Source organism: Danio rerio, chromosome 9, assembly GCF_052040795.2.
Source record: "Danio rerio strain M-AB ecotype USA chromosome 9, GRCz13ab, whole genome shotgun sequence".
Taxonomy (NCBI): domain Eukaryota; kingdom Metazoa; phylum Chordata; class Actinopteri; order Cypriniformes; family Danionidae; genus Danio; species Danio rerio.
Genome location: NC_141029.1, coordinates 9,604,037 through 9,628,156, shown reverse-complemented (window position 1 = coordinate 9,628,156; position 24,120 = coordinate 9,604,037). Strand labels below are relative to the sequence as shown.

General features: G+C 36.2%; 1 protein-coding gene across 2 annotated transcripts in view; it reads left to right on the top strand.

The window, feature by feature from the left end:
- Nucleotides 1–702: 702 nt before the first annotated feature.
- Nucleotides 703–24,120, top strand: part of cbsb (cystathionine beta-synthase b) — a 41,729-nt gene continuing 18,311 nt past the window's right edge. Inside the window, exons 1-11 of one of the 2 annotated variants that reach the window (XR_015498713.1) lie at nt 703–787; nt 3,541–3,861; nt 6,210–6,316; nt 16,833–16,967; nt 17,209–17,288; nt 18,204–18,408; nt 19,251–19,342; nt 19,659–19,851; nt 19,962–20,639; nt 20,712–20,817; nt 22,313–22,390. Coding sequence is in view for 1 of the 2 variants with exons in the window: in NM_001014345.3 (NP_001014367.3) it covers nt 3,548–3,861; nt 6,210–6,316; nt 16,833–16,967; nt 17,209–17,288; nt 18,204–18,408; nt 19,251–19,342; nt 19,659–19,784; nt 20,555–20,639; nt 20,712–20,817; nt 22,313–22,390 (1,328 nt within the window). In the remaining variant the exon portion in view is untranslated. 2 annotated transcript variants of the gene reach the window in all.

Below are 24,120 nucleotides of genomic sequence, written 5' to 3'. Positions count from 1 at the left end.
TTTATCATCAACTTAGGTTATCAACATTTCTAAATTTCTGGTGATCAGCAGATGAAATAAATTTTGTATAGAATATTTGAAATGATGCAGCAAATGCTGCAACTAAAGAAATAAAAACATCAATATTAATTTTGTGATGAGCAAGAAAAGCCTTGCATAAATAAAACTTAATAAAAACATTTTCATTAAAGAAAATAAACGGACGTGTCTCCGACAGAACAACAAACAAATACCTAGGAGACAACGAGAGACAGGATATATGTTTAATACCATGTTCAAAAGCAAACCTACTACTACTAGTATTACACCAAAAATAATATTATTACTGCATTTTCTAAGGTTAACGCAACGCGCAACAAACCAGTTAAACTTGCTAGGTGAAGTATAATAGTTAACTAGCGAATTTCAAACTTCAGTTAGTTTCAGTAGTACTTTAAAGGTATTATCTCAAACATGCACACACAACAACGCTAGTAAAACAGGTAAATAAAAGTCACCCGAGTGACAAATTACAGCGTTTTAAACGTGTCCTTAAATGATTTCTGTGGACGAGGGCACGACTAAATGTTGGCCTCCCATTGGTTACGGGAAACGAACAGACACCCCCGCCGTAGCCAATCAGCGTTCGTCCCCAACAAGGTATACTGGTACCTGATTGGTCGCCAACCTGGCTCTTTAACGCATGTGAGCAGCTGGCAAGCCGTTTTCTTTTCACAGTCACACACGGGCAGGTCATCTCTGTAATCGGACCTCCGGCTCTCAAGTTTCTCTCCATCTGATAGTCAGGGTGAGTAAAAATGTCCGTTCACATTTTAGCCCGCAAGAACTGTTAAATGACGATCACAAATGCACGCTAAAGAGCATCACACAAACGGCACAGTTTGTGTGCGAGGAGAAGATACTGTATCTATCTGCATCTACTGTATCTCATTGAAGGTCTTTCCATAGAAGTGTTTTTCTAAAATTTAGACGGCTGTTGAGAGTGATGATAATGCGGCTCGAGTATGATGAAATCGGCATCCTGCGTCACAGCATCACAGTCAGCGCGAGCACAATGAGCGCAGCGATTGCGTCATCTCACTTTACTGTAATATTTCATCAATATGACGCTCTCGTTTCATGTAAGGTCCATAATTACACCTGTTTGCTGTGGCGAGTGTCGACCTGGAAACAATTTAAGTGATTATTTATTTATTAACCATTATCTTTTGATCTTTATTTGAGCAGCACGAATGGGAAATCCCAGCAAACTCTCTGAACATTTTGTTCTGGCATGTCTAACATTATAAAATGTTCGTTTTCACAATGATTCTTATTTGCATTTTCCTCCCAAATGCAGAAAGGTTTTGTGTTTTTAGTGTTTTTGTGTACAGTATGGTGAGTCATGAAAACAGGCTTTGCACCATCGTTGACTGGAAAGTCACTCCTCTTTTTATGAGTTCACTAAAGTTTGTCTGCAGAAAGCAGAAGTCCTCATTCCTCTGTGTTGTTGTGCAAAATAGTTCTTTCTATGGATGCTATTTTGCTTTTAATTGAGATAAATTAGGGTAAAGTTGGTTTTATATTCACACATTCTGACTTTTTCGTTAATAATATATTCTCAGAAAAGTATTGTTTCAAATTTTAAACTGGGAAGTCATATTAGCAGCCAATAACTATCATAGTCAACGTTGTTTAGAGTTAATTTAATAGTGCCAATGTTGTTTTGAAATCATACTTGTGTGTGTTTTCAGACAGAATAATAAAATTAGCGTGGTACACCATTAAAATTTGCAAATATAAAAGAAATCACAGTTTGAGAGAAGAGAGTCTGTTGTTTATGTTAGTAGGATTTTTTTTTACTTCACATGCAAAAGCTACAACCAAAACATTAAAAACATTGTTTTACCACAAATAAACCATGGTTTTGCTTCACTAATCATAGTTTAGCCATGCAAGCTGTTCATAGTAGTAAAATTGTGGTTAATTTAATGGTAATAATCAATACATCCCATCATTACAAACAACACTGTAACTACACTTTTACTTCGCTTTTACACCATGGTTTACTTTCGTAAGTGTTATATAAGTAAAACGAATCAAACATTTTTTTTTTGGAAATGTATGTTCAGTCGTAAAGCTTTCTTTTGGCTCAAATGCATTGTTGTGTTTCAGTGTATTTTTCATTACATAAGAGTCACTTCCTGGCAGAATCGCGAGCGCGTGAGGTATAAACATGAGCGAGTTGTTCTGTTCTGGATTAAGATGTAAAATATTTCCAGCTGCTTTTGAAGTATGAAAACTCTGTCCTCTTTCCCCCACAGTTTCAATAGATCTGAATGATCTCCCTTGTGTTGATCATTGATAAATAATTTTTATGTAAGGGAGCATTTTTGCTTATTCATGATTTGACCAGCAGGACGTTGAGGTGTTGATAAGGATGCTTTATTGTTGTCTTTGGCATTCTTTGAGATTAGAGATATTTATAGCCCTAATATAATAGATATTGTTATCAAGAATCAAGAAGTGGGTTGTTGTACACATTCAGGATGATATAGTGTGTTTTGTTTTGTCACAAAACAGTGTTGTCTTGCTTTGTTTTGACTCTTGGTCCTTTAAAACACTGGAGATGTAATAGTTTCTGGGGGTCATGAAGTCTTAATCACCCCACTTTTAGACTATATTTACTTGCTTCCAAATCTTTGAGATTATTTTTATTCTTTAAACACTAAAGAAGATATTTGGACGGAAACTGAAAGTCAGTTATTATAAACTTTTTCATAGTAGGAAAGACTAATACTATGAAAGTCAATGGTTACCTGTTTCAAACATTTTTCAAAATATCTTCTTTTGTGTTCAAGAGAATAAAGAATCTCAGAAAGATTTGAAACAAGTAAAGGTTGAGTAAATGATGACAGAATTTTGTGGTGAACAAACCCTTTAAAATCTTAAAATCAGCTCAGAAAGTTTTGAAGTAATGACTGGTAATGTTTAAAAAAAAAAACAAAATAACATAAAAAATAAATAATCCTCCTCCGTTTTATCGTAACATCCTTTAATCAAGGCACAGTTTACTTCAGATGCAAAATGAATAAATCAAGTATTGTTTTCCAAGAAATTGTACGGAATTAATTTTTATTTATTTACAAATATTGGTCTGTTGATTAAAAAAAAAACTTTCCCCATAGGGGAGCATTTGTTTATGCTTTTTAGTATATTTTAAATATAATAAGTCCTAAATTTACAGTCATATAAACCCTGAGAATGTTATATTTTAAGATGAAACTTCAAAGCTTACCATCTTCACCGTTTTGACTTTTCTGTGGCATGTTGCGATCCGTCAGTGTTGTGTAACAAATTGGATGACATTAGTACAGTATTCAAACATAAGAGTCAAAATCTGAAACATCAAGAGCGATACGCCCACTTATTATAGAGGGGTTACATAATGTTTAATAACACGGTCTATAAAAGTCCAACAGTGATCAAAGTGCTGTAAAACAGTAGGTGCAAAGAAAAAAAAACAATAGTGAATGACACTTAATTCGTTTCTTCTCATAGGTAAACCATGCCAGCAGTACCATCTAGTTCAGAATCAGTTGGCACTGGCCCCGTCTGCCCACATGCTGCCAAAATGCTCTCAAATGCTGCAAATGGAGAGTCTGGCATCAACGGGGATGCTGACGATGTCTTCAACGGAAAGGCTGGACACAAGCTGAATGAAACAAACGGGCGCCACTTGAAGAGTCTGAACGGACAGCACATGGACAAGGGCTCCGAGGTCAGCATGGAGAGGAAATGGATTCGACCGGATTTGCCCAGCAGATGCACCTGGAAGCTTGGTGACCTGAATATGGAGTCACCCCACAACCACTACCAACGGTAGGACACTGGGTTTGAACTCGGTTTTCACAGAGTTCTTTTTTTGTCAGCGTTTACACAAAGACTCAGTCATGGTCTTAGGTTTATTTGAACAATATACAGTGGTGTAAAGTAACAAATTACAAATACTCAAATTACTGTAATTGAGTAGTTTTCTTTTCTCAGAAATTTTCTCAGAAATTAGAAGTCTTTTTAAAAATATGTACTTTTACTTTCCCTTGAGTACATTTTTAGAGTTGTATCTACAGTTTTACTCCACTACTTTCCTTCAACCTGCAGTGCCTACTTTATTATTTCTTGTCTATGGGGTTAGAAAAATCAGTCCTGGGATTCCTGTCCAATTAAATCACATCATAATGAACTACTTCAAGACATGGGCGATTTATAATTGCAGCAAACTGTTCAGAAGCATTAAAAGTGGCAAAAAAGATGTTAAAAGTCTTTACACACATTGACTTAGAGACTGTTTAGATGCATATTACAGATGAGAATGACGGATGTTTACTGTGTGATGACTGATAGCAACACCGCTGCAGAAATGCCAGCACAGGCTTCCAGTATCCATAGTTTCAGGTGCTGCACATCTTGATTCTTCAAACTACGGATACTGGAAGCCTGTGCTGGCATTTCTCCTGCGGTGTTGCTATCAGTGTGTGAAGAGTGGGACAAGAGGGTTACATTGACAATGGGCAGCACATTGAACACATTTTATAAGTGGTCAGAAACTTGTAAATAACTCCTGAAAGAATAAAGCTGTGTTAAAAGCAAGAAAACCATTGTTTTTCTTGTGAAATTCCCATGAAGTCTGATGTGTCAAATGACCCTCTTCCTATTGAAAAGACAAAAATCGGATCCAAGATGGCCAACTTCAAAATTGTTACCACCCACCTTGAAAAGTTTGCCCCCTCACATATACTAATGTATATTAGGACATTAGGACATATCAGGACGTTACTATCACCAACCATTCCCATTTTATTAAGCTGTATCTGTATGAATGGCACACCCTGTAGTATGGTTAAGACTTTAGTATTTATTAATAATGAATTTTATTTTTTAAATTTTTTTAAACAATTTTTTTATGTGGAACTGTGTTTCTGTTTACTGGCAAAATAAAAGCATGGAAATTACAAAGTACATTTTTACATTTATTGTGCAACAAAATTATTCATGTTAAATGCTACCCTGTTGTTTGACAATATTGCAGAATTATTACTTTATTTTATGTATATAGACACTTTATTGATATTATTTTTACAATTAATTTAGACCTAAAAGGAATAGCTTACCCCAAACTGAAAATTCTGTCATCATTTACACTTTTTTTATGAAGAAGATTATTTTGAAATATATAGTTACTGGTGACTTGCATAAAACTACTTTGTCCCTCTGTAGAAGTCGACAATAATAATAATAATAATAATGATACATTTTATTTGTGGTGCACTTTTCTTAAACTCAAAGCACTACAAGGCAAAATACTAATAATATAAGGCAAAGTACCAACTATGGCAGAAACAGTTGTTGAAGTACAGGAGTAATATGGTGGCGTGTGTCAGAATTTTGAATATACTGTAATCTTCTGAGAGAACTTGTAGGTAAACCCCCAAAAAGTGAATTACAGAAATCAAAATGTGATGTGATAAAGGCATCAGGTTGTAAGATGGTCTAATCTGAGCAATATTGTAGAGTCGATGGATACTAGTTACCACACTCCTTAGAGTATCTTCTTTTGAACAGAAAAAGAAACTTATAAAGGTTTGGATACACTTGAGGGAGAGGAAATAATGAGTCAGTTTTCTTTTTTTGGGGTGAACTACCTCTTTAAAGTGATTCAACTTTTAAGAGAAACAAAGGTGGTTCCAAACCTATGCACTTCTCCAATATTTGTGAGCATGATAGATAGCATTGTTATTTTATATGAGGAAGGAAGATTTGGTAGTTTAATTTGAGCAAAAACAACAGAAACATTATTTAAAATGTTGTTCCTGTTTTTCTTTATTCATGTATTTTGCTGGAAATATTAATATGAACATGCTCCATACTGTCAAATTTATGTTTAAATATAAAATCTGTAATCAAAAAGAAATATTTTTTTCTACACACACTCTCTAAAAATTCAAAAACATGCAGGTAACCTCTGTTTAACAACAGTAGTCTTCCAGGAAGAAAGTGTAACATTAAGTTACCACACCCTTACCATACTTAGAAATCACTGCCAATCTGCAGACTCACTGTGATTCAGTTCAGTCAGTCGTGTTGTGGTTTACTGTTGTTTGACTGTTGTCCTCATGTGTGAGTGTTTGTGGTTTTGTTACCGGGTTACCAAATGCAGCTTTTTCTCACAGGACAAAGACGTCCGGTATCCTCCCCAACATCTTAAGCAAGATTGGAGAGACCCCAATGGTTCGCATGAACAAGATTCCCAAAGCTTTTGGCCTCAAGTGTGAACTCTGTGAGTATGATATGAGTGCATGTGTGTCTTCATACCTGGCTTCAGCAGCATGCTGTGTCGTGTCCCATGAGGACATGAAAGGTCACGTGATCTTTTAAAGGCAGCCTGCAAAAGTGCATGTGTTGGCACGTGTGTCTAGGTTGGGGAGTAATGGTTGTGTTCTGGAAAGAGGAATGCGGGTGTTGGGTTTCGTTCTCCTTAGTTAAGTAAGGATGGGAAGGAGTGAGTGTTTCCAGATTTTTTAAAACTAGGACACGGTTGATTTTGAGTGCAGAAAACTGTTAATTCAAAGGTGCTGAATGACGTTTTTGACTTTTATAAACCAAAAAAGTACCACAATTTGTTTGCAGATATTTAGAAAATATGCAAAGTCAGGGTAAGTGAGACTTTGGCCAGGGCCGTAGATTTAGCATGGGCGAAGTAGACGTGTCCCCAGCAATATCCACCAACTACTGAAATGTCCCCAGTCTCCCACCAATAATTTAATTCATTTAAAAAAAATCATGCTGTCAATATTAACCTAGACTTGCAGAAAGGGTTAAATCACGTTCTCTACTCGAGTCATACTGCCCCAAAACACATATGAACATATTGTGATTGGCTGAGCCTGACATGTGAGAAGCTGTTGTTACGGTCAGATGTAACAGCGCCAAAACGTCACAAGCAATTTACTTGTGCTAGAATAAACTGTGTGACATGCAAGTGAGGATGGCGGCAGCAAAAAACGCAGACAAAAAACAATGCACATAACGTAAACTAACGTTACAGCAGGCTAATATATACCCCTTTCACACATACAGACGTTTATGGAAAATTACTGGCAATTTTCCGGAAAGGAATCATATCTTGTGTGTAGAGGCCGGTAAATTAGTTTTGGCAATTTTCTGGAAAGAAAAGTTGTTACATATGCGGTAATTTGCCGGAATGCTGCGTTAAGGCAGAAGGGAAACTGCGAGAGAGTAATTTCACACGTGTTGACGTGAGACGTCTACTCCAGCCAATCAGAACACTTCGGCGCATTCACATTCGCACTGTTTATGAAAATAAAAACCTTTGAATATTTTTCCAGACACATTTAGCTGCTAGATGTTAGTCAGATAATGTTTTTATGTTTCTTCTTAAACTCTGCGTGACGTCATCGACTTTCGCTTTAAGATTTAAAGGGCTAGCATTGCACCAGTTTGCATCTTTCGTAGCATTGCACCTTTCGTTTGAAAGTGTAGAATCTATATTTTATGCACATATGCATCGCTTTGGTTTTTATTCTACTGTACAAAAGTTATTTACACCTAAACACACAGTATTTTGGACACCCGAGCTGGGTATTGAACATTGGTTCACTTTTATATTTTTCATATGACACATGTACAAGTTATAGGTCAAATGAAAGCTCTTGCCGGTGCTTATATGGTTCTAGCATTCTTTTAACTGAATTATATTCACATATCAAACAGTTGCCGAATGAATCGCAGTGTTTCCATGACGCAGAAATGAAAACAATACATTTATGATCAATAAGCAGCCCCAGATAGCACAGACAGCTCATCTCACCTCATCTCTTACATTATGCTGTGTGCTTCAGGGCCATTCTCCTCTGTTTTTGAGGTGATGTGCATAAGTAATCCTTTTATATGTCTGAGATGGTGGAAACAGTAAATTATGTTTGTTTAAACAAAAGAATAGTGAAATATGAAAACAGTGATCGCTCCCTACTGCACCTCTCATCAGTTGGAATACAATAACAATAACAAGCGCCTCTTTTTTTAGGTATTTATTATAACACAGACAACATATACAGTTATTTTAAACACTTTCTATAGCGTTTTATGAAAATTCTAAGGGTTTTCTTTAAAATGATACAAAATTTTTGCATTTACACCTCTGCATGTGGATTTGGGAAGCTTTTAAATTTTGGAAGGCAAAATCCAGGCGGAAATCCTAAAATAACAGCAGAGTTTAACTGGTTAATGCCAACTGTGGAAATAATTATCGATAAAATGCCTTTGATAAACCACTGTTCGTTTACCTTAAAGCTCTGCTTCAGTTGCGTGACGCGTGTGCATGTGAAGCAGGTGGTGAGCGACAACACATATTATGTACCATCAACAAAGCCTGACCCCTTCTGTGTTTACAAATACAAGCGCAGCCATTTAGAGGTCGTTTCTGATTAATGATGTCAGAATTTACCGGTATTTTGGAATTTATGCGTGAATGGTCTTTTCCGGTTAAATTCCGAAACGTCCTTGCCTGTGTGAACAGCACTTTTTTAATAATCACTGGTAAAGTCGTTCCAAAACGACTGCAAACTGCAAAATAAACTGCTAAATGTAAAAGTATTAATAATATGATCCCTGGCAGCTCTAAAAATCTCTCAGAGTAGGCCAGCATGTCAATTTTTGGTTAAACCTATTTGTCAAATAATTACAGCCTATGCTCTATCTACCCACTACTCTGTCTACTATCTATCTACTTTTTATTATTATTGATGTATGACACATGGATTTAAATAAATTGAACAGCATTGTTAGTTGTGTATTTTGTGCTAGTTGTCCCCACCAATGTCAAGAGCAAACCTACGCCCAAGAGTTTGGCTCCAACTTACTTCAACACACCAACCAGGAAGTTTCTAGTATACTTGGAAAGAGCTTGATTAGCTGGTTCAGGTGTGTTTAATTGGGGTTGGAACTGACCTCTGCAGGGCATCAGCCCTCCAGGGCCAACTCTGGGCTAAGTTAACATGCTGGTTTATCTGGAAAAATAAATAACAGTGCTAAAGTCAGTTATTCCCTTTTGAAGATGTGCATTCTGTTACAGAATATCTGTCAGTGTTTTTCACCCTATAACCTGCTCACTGCCAGTGTGCCCAGTAACATTTCAGCACCCTGGGGTTAACACAATTGCTGCGTCTCAATTCGCCTATTTATACTACATCCTAAAATTACTTTTTTTTGCAAATAAAAAGTATATACTTTTGATTGTGTAACACAAGAATATGCAAGCTTTGGGACTAACTACTTCCTATTTAAAGGACCATTATGTTGCCTAGTTAAGTACCCTGTCAATGATCTCGACACATCATCCACATTTCTTTTATATTTAATTTCCTACCTCATTTAAGATTCAGCAGCAGGTTAATGTGCCATTTGTGAGTCTTTCATGCAGAGAAATCACCTCCGGTCTTTGAGTAATTATGCACTCAGAAGTTAATGTTCAAACAGCTCTTTATAGAAGTTCACATTGTTGTTGCAGATGAAAAAAAGACTGAAAATATGAGTGAATTATTTTCCAGTTTGGCTAGATATTATCTAATAGCAATTCAAGCCCCTTACCAAAGCCTCTCTACTATATTTATAGGTCGTTCATACTTTTTTACTCACGTTTGTAGCATTTAAATTATTTAATTAATGTTAATAATGTCCAATGCACAATGTATTGTGGCCAATTTTAGCAGTTCAAGTACGGACATTTCTACACTTTAAATTTCTATAGGAAGTATTAGATCATCTGGGAATCTTTGGCATACCCTTTTTACCAAGTTTGGGACAGATTAATTCTTTTTTGAACACCATTTAAGGCTGATTTATACTTCTGCGTCAAGTGCACGTGTATGCTACAGTGCAGCCTACGCGTTGACGCATAGCCCTATATTGTGGCCATCGGCGTCGCTGACGTGCACCTCTCAAAAAATGTAACTGCACGTCGCAACGACGCATAGCGTAAGCTCTGTGATTGGTCGGCTTGGTAGCGCTGACGAGTCTGGGCAGGACCGAGAGTGGCGCGAGTGGCACGAGTCAGATGGAGCGATTGTTTACAAGTGTGGAGTCCCGTGAAGGAGCAGCGGATGGAAAGTTTTGTTTTGTGTTTACCTCATAGTTAAAGTTGTTGCACGTCTTCCGGTTCCTGCCTCAAAATGTGCAAGTTTGACCAACACCAGCAAAGAAACTCAACACAGAGACACATTAACATTTCACTGCCAACTAGCGTTTTGAAAGTGTTAATGCAGACCAACAGAGACCGCGCGCAGAAGTATAAATGCGCGCGTTGCATGCGCCGTGGGTTTCGTCGGTCACTTGACGCAGAAGTATAAACCAGGCTTTAGGATGGTTAGTATGCAAAGCCTATAGCTGCATCCCAAATGGCACACTATGCACTTTGTACTTATGCACACTTAACAGCATAGTATTTGTATGTAGTGTCATTCCAAATGGAACACTAATGTTTTTTTACTAAGCAGAAATTTAAACCGTTTCCCTGATAATATTTGACTGTCGTCAAATTTGTAAAATAAATTACCAAAGTACCAAATAGTACCTGCCATGAGGATAACCGCATTCACCATTGGAAGGCGGTATGATCACTATCGTAGGAGAATACTGCTTTCACAATCCAAAATAAATAATGTTATCAAACATGTGCACCTGATAGCTCCGCCCATTCCACTACGTGAGCGCAACTGCAGTCGTTGAGTGCGTGAAGTGTCCATCATGCCACACTTCATTTTACCGGTCGAATGAGTGCTTCATCTGGGTAATTAAAGTGCTCTTATTATTTTTAGAGTTTTCACTGTGAACGCACTTCTTACACTATTTATACTACAAAATAGCATAGAATAGGGCGCAAGTATGCGATTTGGTATGCTTCTTATTTTACTGTTAGTATGCAAATAGTATTTCATTTCAGTCATGATGTTTGAATCGTGTTCAAACATGTGATGTCCAGAGGCCTGTAGTAACCTCTGATACAAAACGCACATTCAGATATATAAACATGAGGTTGTTTTAATTTAGCACATAACAAAACATTCCCCGAGCAGCTTACTGTGTTAGACTGAACCATCAGGCACACTCGCTCCTTTTTGTGTCGTTAATTTGGTAACATGTGCATGCCTCGAGTCATTGGAGTGAAAAAACCCTCTTCTGTATTTTAAATATGCACAAAAATGTCTATTTCAGCCACTTTACTCCTGTCATTCTTACATACTGCACCTTTAAATCGCATGTCTTATTAAAGCACATGGTTCTTATATAATTGCTAATGTTTTACGTATGCAGAATGAGTAGTATGTTTGTACTCCTAGTCTTAAAACAATAGTTTAAATACAATCAAAGGTTTTCTTCTTACTGCCGAGGTTGTATCGTGTGCTTCAGTATTATCAGAGTAACCGCGGTCTTAAATTTGATCATCTCAAATTAAGGCTTTAATAGCCTTGAATTTGGTATACATATTCTTGGATTTCGTTACAAAGGTCTTATTTTATTCATTTATTTTTGTTTTTCCTAGGATTAAAGTTCGTACCGTAAAAAAATGTAACTAATGTAAGCTAATTAAATTTCATGCAGAGTAACGTTGAGTGCACTTCGCGCTCCACATCAAAGCAGAAAGCGCGAAAGCGTGCGCACCCGTTACTATGGTTAAGTGAGGTACAGAACAAGACAGTCGCTAGTTTGTCAGCTAAAATGGGAAAGTGTCGCTTTAATCCGCTGTGGCCAAGGAATCCAAATTATGTTTGGTCAAGCCTGTGCCAGGAAATGACCACGACGCCTACTGCTGTTGGTGCCGGAAATGTTTTAAGCTAGCGACTATGGGTGTTCTGGCCCTGGACTCCCATATGAGGGGTGCCAAACACACCGCGTGTAGGACTGCTCGTCAGCGCCAACCACCTATTGTGCAGTTCTGTGGACCGGAGACCTTTTCGGTTACTGAAACGGCTTTGGATATCAGTAATGAAGAAATTTCTACATTAGAAGCATTGCCACCACAGCCAGGAACATCGTAACTTCCTGTCGTTTAACACCAACTCTGCGGGCAGAGGTGATGTGGATCCTTAAAACAATCTCTGAGCACCACTTTTAGACATTGAATGAGAACAATACAGAGGTTTTCAAGCCATGTTTCCTGACTCTGAGGTTGCTTTTACATTCTTGTGTGGAGGCAACAAATCTGCATATATTACCAAATTCAAATTGGCTCCTTTTATAACTAAAGACAGACTGACCAGGTCAATAATGCCAACGGGTTTGTGGTAATTTTTGACCTTCGGTTGGAACTTCATATTCGATTCTGGGTAGACGACCATGCTGTTGCGTATGTATTAAATATAACTGATAATTAAAATAAAAGATACCTACTTGTACATAATTATTTTCTAGGGTTCAAACTTTATACAGATTTGACATTTCCCCCCTCATACTTCTGTTGAAATGGGTATGAAGTTGGCATTGAATTTCATTTGAAATGGTATTAAAAGGTCTTAAAAAGCCTTGAATTTCATTTGGAGGATCCCGGGGGTACCCTTTATTCAGTTTACTATCCTGTGTCCATGGGAGAAAAGTTATGAATGGCCACTGACACTGTGGATCACATGACACTGACATGACACGTATAGCACATTCCAATTCCATTCACAGAACACGCATGTAGAACATGTCTCACTAACAGCCACAAAGTTCTTGACGAAAAGAAGTAACCACAGTATTAGTATTTCTTTGGCTGCAGAGGTTCAAGAATGACTCTTGGTAGTTCCTCGGAGCTTTACTAAACTGTGGAGTTTAAGGGAGATATTGCTAAAAGAAAGGCAAATTTTCCATCACTTGAACTTTAAAGTCTCAGTTAATTAATCGATACCTCATTGTGCTTGCATGTGTGTGTGTTTGTGTGTGTGTGTGCTAACGGTTTCAGTGGCCCATAGCTAATTTAGTACATCATTTACAGTGAAACAGATATTCTCAGCAAAGCACCAAATCAACTTAGTATTCAATAAATGGTTAAAGACTTCTCTCTCTTTGTTTGTCAACACCATAAACTAGAACTGTAACACTAAAACTTCTAAGTCTAGTCAGTAATTGTTGTTTCTTGTTTATTTATTGTATTATTTAAAAACTGCTATGCTATGTATGTATGTACACCATGCTATAGGACCCTACATGCTATACCCTGGACTCTGGTCTTATGTTGCACATGTATATTTTTGGCAATAGCCAAAAATATACTGTATGGGTCTTTTTCTTTTCTTTCCAAAGTTAGAATATTAGGTAAAGATCACACTCTTCCTACTTTAAGCATATCAAAACTCAATTTTTGATTTATGTCATTGCTAGGAACTTAATTTGGACTACTTTAAAGATATACGTTTTTTACCTACTGTGATTTTTGTTTCTTAACTGAGATTCAGAACAAAGTCTGCTCCATTTTGTTAAACCATAGTTTTATTTTGATAGTTGACTTCCACCTTTTTTATTACATTATAAACTGTTTCTTTTGTGAAACTCAATGTGATTTACTATAAGGTTAAACCGTATTTCTATATTAATCTTTTTTTTATCCACCCCTATTTTTTTAAATGAGTGATTTACTGAATAATTTATTCAAATTATTTATTAAATTTGGTTGATTATTTTAGAGGTGACGTAGTGGCACAGTAGGTAGAGCTGTCACCTCACAGCAAGAAGGTTGCTGGTTTGAGCCTTGGCTGGGTCAGTTGGCATTTCTGTGTTTGCATGTTCTTCCTGCGTTCGCGTGGGTTTCCTGCCGGTGCTCCGGTTTCCCCCACAGTCCAAAGACATGCGGTACAGGTGAATTGGGTAGGCTAGTGTATGAGTGTGTATGGATGTTTCCCAGAGATAGGTTGCAGCTGGAAGGGCATCCGCTGCGTAAAACATATGCTGGGTAAGTTGGTGGTTCATTCTGCTGTGGCGACCCCAGATTAATAAAGGGACTAAGCCGAAAAGCGAATGAATGATTCTTTTAGAAAGAATTGGTATTAGTGAAACAGTATTTTGTGATTTGGAAACACTGAAGCTGCTTTATAATTATACACTGGACTGTTCGCAAACACAGATTGAAATGTTTGTTGGAGGTTCAATAGACTCACGCAACACTGGAACATTATCTGCTCTGAAAAAAGGTGGTGATTGCATTGCTTTGACCTTGAATGTTTTTGGCACAAGTTTTGGTGAAACTACTCTGAAAAACAAGGCTATTATAGATTTGCATTTTTTAATGCGTTTTTATTTCGATACTATTTTCTTATTTGCGGTTCATTTAAATTTCGTTTTAGTTGTAGCTTTGGATTGTTTTATTTTTATTTTTGCGAACACATTTCTATGTAGTTTCTTTAGTTTCAATTTTAGTTTTAGTAATTCTTGTTTAACAGAACACGACAAACATCGACCAAAGCAAAGTTTAATGTTAGCACAGCTTACATTAACTTTTATACAAACCTCTTAGTAATAAAAAATAAAATGACTCTTTGAACAAACTAAATCCAAACCCATACAAATGCAATAAATAAAAGTAAAAATTGCAAAGAATTCAGACGAACTCCTTCAAGTTAATGATCATACTGTATGTGTAGTTTTATAAATATATATAAATTTACTTTTTAATTAAAGAACACTTTTAAAATTTAAGAATTTGTGTTTGTGTGTATGATCATGCACATGAATGGTGTGATTAGCTGTAAAAGTGCCATCTACTGGTACTTCTCTAAACATCCGCAGGTTAGACTTTCCACAACAGAGTGAGTGCTTATGAAACTCGAAATTATCATTTATTTTTGCTTATCATTAATTTATTTAATTTCAGTTTTTTGTAAGTGTTGTAATTTTTGTGTAGATTAACATATTTTCACATTTTGTGACTTTTAAAAGACATATATTTCAGTTAATAAAAATATTATTTGAACTATTACTTTAGTCTTGGATTTAGTTTTCATTTACTAAAATACCCTTGCTTTAAAATTGCTTCAACTGCTTCCCAAAAGACCTCTCAGACATCTTTAGATCAGCATTTCCACCGTCTGTTCTGCTATCCTCAGAAAATAAACCAGGCCATCAAAATAGCCCTGAGCAGTTCTTTAGGAAGAGGAATGCATTGGGCGTTTTATGTTGCACAAACTTATCCATGTGGCGGCTATGTGTTTTGATTTGAAACATTAGCATATTCAGTACAATACCAATGTAACCAAGAACCGAAACCAAAGCTCTATGCATGCTTCGGCAAACTAAGACTCACAAAATGGCTGCAGTCTATTTGCGAAAGGTGAACGAGTTTAGCCGTTTGGGTCAAAAGTGTGGTGGGTCTTTAGCTAAGCCCCTTCTTTAGTCTAACGAACGCTGTTTGAAAGTGGTATTGTGTGGAAGTCAAAGCCTTTTGATTCTCAATGCTGTAATGAGCTTTATAATGGGGATTCAAAGTGTCTAGCAATTTCATGTGAACAAGATTACCCTTTGGCCAGTTGAGCCAACGGGTCTTGGCATTACACATGTGGAATTAGCTGACTAATTGCATCTAGGTTGGTGCATATTTCACATATTTGCATGTGTTATTGTGTGTTTGGGCTAGCGTGGAGGGGTCAGGGTAACAGTACAGTAAAAGGCTTACAGGGTTTACTGTGTGAATTTGGTCTACAGATAATTCACACAGGCAAAGAATGAACAGTGCCATCTGGGTGAAAACGCAAATGTATTGCCAGTAGTGTGTTCTTTGAGAGTGTAGTGTGTTATTACGACCTGTAATCAAAATTTTATCCCCTTCAGGAAAGCTTGGACTTTTTATAAATGTAGTTTGATGACTGTATTTGCATGACTGTTTTAAATGAATTGAAATTGTAAATTATTAATGTAAAAAATTGTCAGTTGGGGCTCCTTAGCAGTCATGCACAGCACATTTCTGGATGTTCATATTAATCAAATTTATCCTTTCCCCATTCATGTTTTTATTAATCTTAATCAAAAATTTTAGTTTTTACAATTGACATTTCCAAATGAGATAAGGTGGTTTGGTTAAAGGAACTCTTTGTCTTTTTTATTTAAATGAGCTCATTATACAACTGTTGAACAATTTAGCTTAGCTTAGCATAAATTGTTGAATCCGATTAGAACATTGGTATCTAAAAAATATTGTGTACTAAGATGGATGTAAAATGAAAAGTTGCTATTTTCTAGGTCGAGATGGCTGGGAACTATATTCTCAGTTATATAAAATTTTTTCACAAGATGCTAATGGTCTAGTCTGGTCCAATAATTTATGCTAAGCTAAGCTAAATGTTCTGCTGCCAGATCCAGAGGTTGTCTGAATAGTTTTACAAAAATTGCTCAAAACTGTTTAAATCTTGGTGACTTGTAAAATTATCTTATTTTTAAACTTATAAAGTGTTTCTTTAAAGCCAATCTGATTTTCCCAAGTAGGACATGTTCCTGAATTTACATCTGTGTTGATCCTGTCAAGATTCCAGTCAGCCAATTAGAATTAAGAGATATGCTTACCATTTATGTTAAGTTTAGGCTTATGGTTAGGTTTACGCACTTCTACATGATTGTCATCCAACTATCATTCCCCTCTGATTTAAAGAATAATTTGGTTGGGTTTAGGGGTAGGAAATAGGTATGAATTACATTTTCCAACAAAAAATATGTTCCAGGATCAACATAGATGTTAATCCAGGATCACATCGTTTTTGACTAAATCATGAAGTGCAGTTCTTTAAGGCGCTTATTTATTTTTATTTATTTTCCAGTGGCTAAATGCGAGTTCTTCAATGCTGGTGGCAGTGTGAAGGACAGAATCAGCTTGCGAATGATAGAAGATGCTGAACGTGATGGCACCCTTAAACCTGGAGACACCATCATTGAGCCTACATCAGGAAACACAGGTTGGTGCATGCACCATAATGTTAATTCTCATTTTTTTATTGTAATATCTGTCATGAAAGCAAGGTTTGGGTGTTCTTAGCTTTGCCATGTTGAGAAAGAGCCTTTGCTCTATTTATTTAACTCAGAAGCTGGAATGCTGTTGGACCAGATAAACATGGCATGTGCCAACTTGTGTGCCACTAAAAAACAAAAACAAACAATGATCATTTGAAATGGTGACTCCTATGTGTGTTTTTTCAGGTATCGGTCTTGCTCTGGCAGCAGCGGTCAAAGGTTATCGCTGCATTATTGTCATGCCTGAGAAGATGAGCCTGGAAAAGGTGAGATTATGATGATTAATAGATTAATTTGATGTGGTCATAGGTGAAAATTCAAAGAAAATGCGTTTTTGCATTTAAAGGAACACTCCATGTTTTGGAAATTAAAATCAAACAGTTGAGATTTACCATTTTTGTGTCTGTTCAGGCAATCTTTGGGTCTGGCAGGAGCACTTTTAGCTTAGCTTAGCATAAGTCATTAATTCTGATTAGACCATTAGCATCTTCTACAAAAATTCAATAACCAATGAACTTTGCTGCTGTACCATGGCTGTTGCAGGTGCAATGATATTACACAGTTCCTGAAAATAGTCCCTAGCTAGGTAACTAGGTGACAGTGCTACGTAATATCATTGCACCTGCTGAAAGCAAAGCACCAAAGCCCCCTGATATATTTGTCAGAAAGAGAGTATATTTCCCCGCCATATCAGCCTTGAAAATAGCAACTTTTCCTTAACTGTGTGTCTTGGAACATAATGTAGCTACACAAGAGTCAAGCTTTCAATAGGAAAGTTATCTAAAGTTAAAGTTTTTGAGGAAGATGCTAATGGTCAAATCTAATGCAACTATGTATGCTAAGCTAATCTAAAAGTTCTCCCGCCAGACCCATAGATCAGCTAAACAGGTTCAAAAATCATAAAATTCAATCGTTTAACTCTGTGGGACTTTAAGTGGAGTTTAAAGATGTGAAACAAAACTGAAAGGGAGATTTATAGATTTTTATTTTTAAGTTTTTTCTTTTAAGCGACTCAATGTGTGATTACACGTACAAAAAATGCAAGTAGCACAGTAGAATGCATACTTACGTTTTGAATGAACAGCCCCTAAATCCTCCCGATTCTGCAGCAGTCCTTCTGCCAATGTTTGCGTTGCGTGTGAATGTGTGTTTTCATAGTCCTGTGTTTTGTGATCTCTCAGGTGGATGTGCTTCGTGCTCTGGGTGCTGAGATTGTTCGTACCCCAACCTCAGCCCGCTTCGACTCTCCTGAGTCTCATGTGGGGGTCGCGTGGCGTTTGAAGAATGAGATTCCTAATGCTCACATTCTTGACCAGTACCGCAATCCCAGTAACCCCCTGGCCCACTATGACACCACTGCAGAGGAGATCCTGGAGCAGTGTGGCGGTAAATCTCCATTGTGTTGTTCGCTTTGTCTAAGTTATGTAGCTGTGTTGATACTTTTCATGAAAGTTTATCGTTTCTTTTCAACAGTGGTTTTTCAAGAAGAAAGCCAAAGATTTTTAATATATTTGTTCACTCCAAGGGTATTCATTATTTTAAAGATCGTTCTAGTTTTGCGAGATGTAAGAAGTTCACAACTACAAAGACAGGAAAATGATGTTGTTGGAATACAAATTGTCCTTTTCGATAGCTGCTAACACATTAGCATTACAATATGAATAATGCAATCATAATGTAGGAGCTCACAAAGTTATTGTCTGGTGGTGTTGATTCTATAGTGTTGCTTCATTATTATTGATTTAGACGTTTAAATTAAGACATATGCAAGCACTGTTTTGTTTATTAAATGTGCAAACACAGACATCTACGCTAAAACAGGGCTGTTTTTTTTTATTTATTTTTTTTTTTTTGGAAAATTGTCCAAAAATAGACTAGTCATCAATAGACATGAATGAATGACAACATGTGTAGTCTGTACAATCAGTCTGTTTTTATGACTAGTCTATTTATTTGACTGCTGTCCATAATTGAGCCATGTATTAGTCTGGTAATTTAGCCTTGTTCTAGTCTAGATGTCTATTAGACATCTAAACCCAAAACTACTTGGTGGGTGATTTTCATCTTAATTCAAACACTAAATTACAAAACCGCAACAACAAACAAGTTCATATAAAAAAAATTTTTTTGCTTCAAATATGTTGATCATCTAATCATGCCTTTAAGCCAAACGACATGAACAGCTCGCATATGACTAATGCTGATGTTTATGTGTTTGCCTTCTATAGGTAAAATAGACATGCTGGTCGCAGGAGCTGGCACTGGTGGCACTATCACTGGCATCGCTCGCAAGCTAAAGGAGAAATGCCCTGATATCAAGGTGAGCCTTAAATTGCTTCATAAACAATGGTATAGCAGTCAATCAGTGTGTTTTCTTCAGTTTCAGAATTTAATGTAATTATTCGATTTGATTTATTTCAAATCTTATTTATGCTGTTTAATTATTAAATATCATTATAATTATTCTAATCTGTTTACTTTTTTATTTTGTGTGGTACAAAATGATCAATTATTGTAAATGAGTTTCCTTTCCTAGATTAAAATCAGTACACCACATCTCTTAATAATTATTACTTTGTGAAGACCCTTGCTTTGCATTATTAATGAGATTTTTAATTTATTTTTTTATTCTTCAGATCATTGGAGTGGATCCGGAGGGCTCTATTCTAGCTGAGCCAGACAAGTTGAATAAGACAGATAAGACTCAGTATGAGGTTGAAGGCATCGGGTATGATTTCATCCCCACTGTTCTGGACAGATCTGTAAGTGTGCATTTGCACAGTGGACTTTTACATAATCAATTACTGATGGTAGCTCTTTACAAAGACCGTACCCCCCCCCCCCACCCCCAAAAAAAAAATTTTTTAGCTTCATAGTAGTTGCCACAAGAAAGAGTGAACAGGAAACCAATTTAAGTGCTTTGGTATAATACAGAAAAGTATGATTATCTTGTTTTGTACCACTTTTTCACTATATTTTGGATATTAATGATGATGGCTTAGATGAGCAGATGATCTTAGGTGACTGTTTGAATGGCTGCAACCACATGAGCATTTACACTATGAAAGAAATCTGCATGTATGTGTTTATGGACAACCTCTGGAAGGGTTTGAAAGTGGACGCTTGTTTAATAATAAACGTTTTTTGAGTCCTATTTGAAGTTATAGTTAACCAAAAATGAAAATTCTGTGATCATTTACTCATCATTGACCTGTTCCAAACCTAGTTTGATTTTTTTTTTTCTGGTCTGTTGAAAAGGTAATGTCTGTGATGTGTTTTGTGCTCACTCAAACTACAGTAGTCAAAAATTTAAGTGGCCATCAAAGTTGTCCAAAATCAACCCCCATTCTTGTCTTTGGAAAATTTTAGAAAACTTTTGATCCGCTTCAAATGTTGACTATAGGTTGGAACATGTCTTAGCAAAGTAAATGATGACAATTCTCATTTTTCTGTTAACTATGTATTTGATTGCAGCCAAACAAGACAGTATTTCCATTTATCTATTTATTAAATAACATTTGACATGTTTCAGGTGGTGGATAATTGGTACAAGTCCAATGATGAGGAGTCCTTCGCCATGTCTCGTATGCTCATCAGAGAGGAGGGTCTTCTGTGCGGTATGTCAATCACAGTGCATCTCTGAAATAAAGTGAAATGAAGTGTTTTCCTAAACTATGTTCTCTGTGAAGGTGGTAGTTCTGGCACAGCCATGTCTGCAGCAGTCAACGTAGCCAAAGAGCTGAAGGAAGGCCAGCGCTGTGTGGTCATTCTACCCGACTCCATCCGCAACTACATGTGGGTTTCCCTCTGTTCCCAGTGTTCTTAGCTGTGGTGTGAATGTGTGTTTTGTATTGCCTGCTAGATTAAGCAACAACAATGCTGTTGTGATGCTTTAGACTTAAGCCTGGATTAGAGGTATGTTTAGAACTGCATTCTACCAGTCAGTGTTCATTTCGTCAATGAAAATTAGGGTAAAAAAGTGTTGGTTATAACTTGACACAAACTAAAACTTGATAAGTCCGTGACTGGAAACTATCAATGCACATGATCTGATCTGCTCATCTAATGAATAAACAGCATGTTATTGTTAAAGAAAAAAGTTGAGATTAAAAAGTTATCAAAAAGACGCATTTTTATTATAATCTACTGCATTGTGCACACAATTAGATGTTCGTATGGGAATACACACATTCAGTGCCGCAGCAGAAAATAAAATGCTAATTAAATTAGTTATTTGAGTTTTTCTCTTGTTTCTAGTACAAATATCAAAAAATTCCTAAATCAAGAAGCATTTCCTAGACAAGTAAAAACAACATTGTCCTGTTTTAAGAAATAATGTCAAAATTAGGTGATTTTTACCATTAAAACAAGCTAAATAATCTGCCTATGAGGTAAACAAACTAATCTTGTTTTTCCTCTGGCATAAGAATATTTTGCTTACCGCATTATTTTGCTTGTTTTAAGGAAAAACTAAATTAATTTTGGCATATTTAAAATAAAAAACCAAGACTATATGTTTTGCTTGTGTAGAAAATGCTTCTTGATTTCAGAATTTTTAAATAAACAGTTATAAGGCAAAAAATCAGCAAGGCAGTGGCGCAGTAGGTAGTGCTGTCGCCTCACAGCAAGAGGGTCGCTGGTTCAAATCTCTGCTCAGTTGGCGTTTCTTTGTGGAGTTTGCATGTTTTCCCTGCCTTCACGTGGGTTTCCTTTGGGTGCTCCGGTTTCCCCCAAAGACATGTGGTACAGGTGAATTGGGTAGGCTAAATTGTCCGTAGTGTATGAGTGTATGTGTGTGTAAATGGTTCCCAGAGATGGGTTGCAGCTGGAAGGGCATCTGCTGTGTAAAAACCTGCTGGATAAGTTGGCGGTTCATTCCGCTGTGGACCCCAGATTATTAAAGGGACTAAGCCGACAAGAAAATGAATGAATGAATGAATGAAGGCTAAAAATAATTTTTTTTATTTTTTTTTTATTTTTAAAGGATTTAAAATGTACCTAATTTTTCCCACATTCATTCACCCATTCAGAGATCCATACTGATTAGGAGCAATATGGTTTAAAAAATACTGCTGATAAATGCTAAGTTATGACTGTTTAAAATTGAAAAAAAAAAAGAATAATGATAAGCAGATTTTAAATGCCTGGTAAAACATGCACAATGCATTGATGTTTCTGTTTTATACCATTTATCATTGCATACCATATGACATTCTATAAAAATAAATTTTCCTTGATCTATACCATATATTAGTATCCACTAAGACTTGTCCCTTTTTTTGCCCCCCAGGTCTAAATTCCTCAGTGACAAGTGGATGTTTGAAAAGGGCTTCATGAGCGAGGAGGATCTTGTTGTCAATAAGCCATGGTGAGTGTGTGACATGCTCACGTACGCAGGCTTTCTTTGGAAGCACGTTTGTTTACACTGATACCATCTGCAAACACAGTCTCCGCTGTCTGCATCCATTAATACACTTGACTGCATTACCACTACGGTTACCCTTCTAAATGAGGTGTGCTGTGTACTCTCTTTGGCCCTGATTGCCTGGTATTAAAGGGCTGCTGTGATTTGGACAGACATGTGTGTCGATATCGTGTGTCCACAGTCATATTGGAGTGATATAAACACAAGTCTTTTTTTTTTTTAATTACCTGACATTAAAATAGGATCCAAATCGTATCGATTTTGAAGCCCACTGCAATGTGACGTAGGAGTGTGGTTTTCTCCACCAACCCAATTGATTAACAAGCACCTAGTAACATGTATAATCATGTCAACACGACAGGATTTGCAAAGCTACACCTCAAGAATGAGAAATATAAAAGAATGAGAAATACAAAATAGTTAAGAGAAAAGACATTAAAATCAATATGTGATTCATAACCTCTGGAGTCACAAAAGCTGCATAGTATTAATTAGGGCTGAACAATGTGCAATGTGTGTATCCTCAATAGTCATATCATAAAATTTGTTTATTTATTAAAGATTAAAAGATTTAATTTAAAGATTTTTTTATTTATTTTTAGAGTGATTATTACTTATTACTTTACATTTCGTTGTCCTTAATTACTTTTTTTTTCTCTTTTGTATTTATATATGCATGTAGTTTATAATATTTCTGCTAATGCACTGCATAGAAAAATATTTAATTAGCCCAGTTGACCTAAATCAATGAAATCGTTGCAAATAGAGCTATTAAATATCATCTGGTGATTTTATATTCATATCACAATAAATATTGCAGCAAAACAAAATATCACAATGACAGATTGTTTCATTATCGTTCAGAATTAGTGTCATCTATAAACAAGGATGCTTCAATCATACAAAAGTTGTGCTGGTTTGTTGACATTCAATCAGGTTTATTTTATAGAGTAGCATAAAAGTTTACTTTAGTGAGAGAGTACACATCTTTAAATTTGTTTAAAGTTACCCAACAATTTTACTCAAGTAAATGAAATTTGTTACTACCAACCTCTACATAACAGCATATATATAGCCCACATTTTAAACTGTAAAACAGAACAAAGTGTTTGCTTTGGGCCTAATTTGGTGCTGATCGGAAATAAAATCTGTAAAATTATATATTAATAACATTTTCTAACACTCATTTATGTTTATGTAGTAACCTATATGAAGTTTATGAAGTAACCTATATGTAAAGCACTTTTAATTGTTCTGGTACTTGTACTTTTGATTTAGATTTTTGTAAGTTATAAGAAGTGAAAGTAGTCGAAATGGGCAAAAGAGACCCATTTAGGGTGCTTTCACACCAAGACTTTTGTTCCGGAACCTGGCGCGTTTCCTAGTTAGCGTGGTTCATTTGGCACATGTGAATCCTGCAACCCGACTTCACCTGAAGGAGGTGGTCTCGGCTCGATTGAAACCAACTCTGGAGCGGATCGATTGTAGTAAGAAAGCAAAATAAACCGAACCAGGCTGTATCACAGTGTATTATGGATATGTAATATCTATATACAGTTGAAGTCAAAATTATTAGCCCCCCCTGTTTATTTTTTTCCCCAATTTCTGTTTAACAGAGAGATTTTTTCAACACATTTCTAAACAAAATAGTTTTAATAACTCATTTCTAATAA